Below are 2,043 nucleotides of genomic sequence, written 5' to 3'. Positions count from 1 at the left end.
ACCACAAGCACAGCAAAGAAAACACAGCAATCAATAGAACTACTGATCCAAATGATCAGATAGAGCTCTAGCTACTTCATCTGTTCCGAAAGGGGCTTGAAGTGTGGCATATGTTTATGATGATATAAGTTTAACCAAGGGCTAGCTAAGGAACTCACTGAGATAGTGTGGCACTTTGCCATGTGTATGACTCAGGTTTGAGTAAAAGATCTACTGTACTGAGAGAAAGCATCAAGGCTGTGGTATCATTCATTCTCTGCTTGTTTACCTCAAAATTAAAATAAGCAACCAAACTGACATTCATATGAAAATATTTTGACAGGTAATGCCACAATAGACTGCTTCAGGAAACACAAATATGATGTCAAGACAGACAGAAGTAAAAATGTCAAGTTAATACTCTTCAGCCTCATCAGCTGAATACTCATCAGTTAATACTCCATCAGCACTATCTGCTCCAACCTCCTCATAATCCTTCTCTAAGGCAGCCATGTCCTCTCAGGCCTCAGAAAACTCTCACTCCTCCATTCTCTCACCAACATACCAATGGAGAAATGCACACTTAGCAAACATCTGGTCAAATTTGTGGTTCAGCCAGGCCCAGGCTTCAGCAATGGCTGTGGTGTTGCTCAGCAAGCACACAGCCCACTGGACCTTGGCCAGGTCTCCACCAGGGACCACAGTGGGAGGCTGGTTGTTGGGGATTTATACAGATTCCATCTTTGCCCTCAGGTTTTGCCACTCCCTGCGATATCCTCGCAATGCCCTTTTCAACCAATTCTGTCCGGACACGTCACTCCTGGTTGTTGCCCTATAAAACCCTCCCACTTCTGCGCGCTCTGTCTTGCCTGGTGGTGAGGTAGCGGGGGCCTGCCATTTTTGGCTGACTCCACGTGGCCTGAACCACCCCGTCTGACCCAACAATAAAGATTTGTGTTCCCTCTTTGCTCCGGATCCCCTCTCTCTCTTCTCCACGGCGCAGCCCAACAGCTGGTAATTAATGCCAACTTTGAAGCCAGTGGGGCACCAGTCCACAAATTGGATGCGCCTGTTTTTGATGCTGGCAATGGCAGCATTTACATCTTTAGGGACCACGTCACCACGGTACAACAGGCAGCAGGCCATGTATTTACCATGGCAAGGGTCACATTTCACCATCTGGTTGGCTGGCTCAAAGCATGCATTTGTGATCTCTGGTACTGAAAGCTGTTCATGGTATGCTTTCTCAGCAGAGATTACAGGGGCATAGCTTGTTAAAGGGAAGTAGATGCAGGGATAGGGCACCAAGTTGGTCTGGAATTCTGCCAGATCAACATTCAGGGCTCCATCAAACCTGAGGGAAGCAGTGATGGAGGACGCTACCTGACTAATAAGACGATTGAGGTTGATATAGGTTGGTCGTTCAATGTCCAGATTTCTACAACAGATGTCATAGGAGGCTTCACTGTCTACCAAGAAGTCACAGTCACAATGCTCCATGGTGCTGTGAGTGGTAACGATAGAGTTGTAGGGCTCCACTATAGCTGTGGAGACCCGGGGGGATGGGTACACTAAAAACTGGAGCTTGGACTTCTTGCCATAGTCGTCAGAGAGACGCTCCATCAGGAGAGAGGTGAACCCAGAACCAGTTCCCCCACCAAAGCTGTGGGAAATCAGGAAACCCTGAAGACCTCCACACTTGTCAGCCTACAAAATAAATTAAGTCTTGGAGATATTTCTAAATCTCTGATTACAGTGACTAAGTTTAAAAAAGAAATCTGAATAATGCTTGTAAAATAGGACTTTGAGGAGTTTCTAAGTATTCAGAGAAACTTCACAATCAATTACTTGTTGGGGAAAACTCCACTAAAAGGGCTATTTTATTTTTTATTAGTGCTTTATTATTGATTTACAAAGTTATATATAATGGGGTATAATTTCACACTGTTACCACCACCAGAGTTCCACATCCCCATTGCTTCCACTGGAAACTGCATTAGTAATCCCAAGGTCACAGATATGGATTGACTTTTTTTTTTGCCTCCAGGTTTATCTCTGGGGTTT

At 45.1% G+C, this 2,043-nt stretch overlaps 1 protein-coding gene across 1 annotated transcript in view; it reads right to left on the bottom strand.

Annotated features, from left to right (window-relative positions):
• Nucleotides 1-516: 516 nt before the first annotated feature.
• LOC103127983 (tubulin alpha-4A chain-like) overlaps nt 517-2,043 on the bottom strand; it is a 7,049-nt gene continuing 5,522 nt past the window's right edge. Inside the window, exons 3-4 of the mRNA XM_016195123.2 lie at nt 976-1,686; nt 517-690 (exon numbers count right to left, since the gene is read on the bottom strand). Of these exons, the coding sequence (XP_016050609.2) occupies nt 517-690; nt 976-1,686 (885 nt within the window). The remainder of the gene's footprint in view (nt 691-975; nt 1,687-2,043) is intronic.

This window comes from Erinaceus europaeus, chromosome 21 (assembly GCF_950295315.1).
Source record: "Erinaceus europaeus chromosome 21, mEriEur2.1, whole genome shotgun sequence".
NCBI lineage: Eukaryota > Metazoa > Chordata > Mammalia > Eulipotyphla > Erinaceidae > Erinaceus > Erinaceus europaeus.
This window is presented reverse-complemented; position numbering and strand designations above follow the sequence as displayed.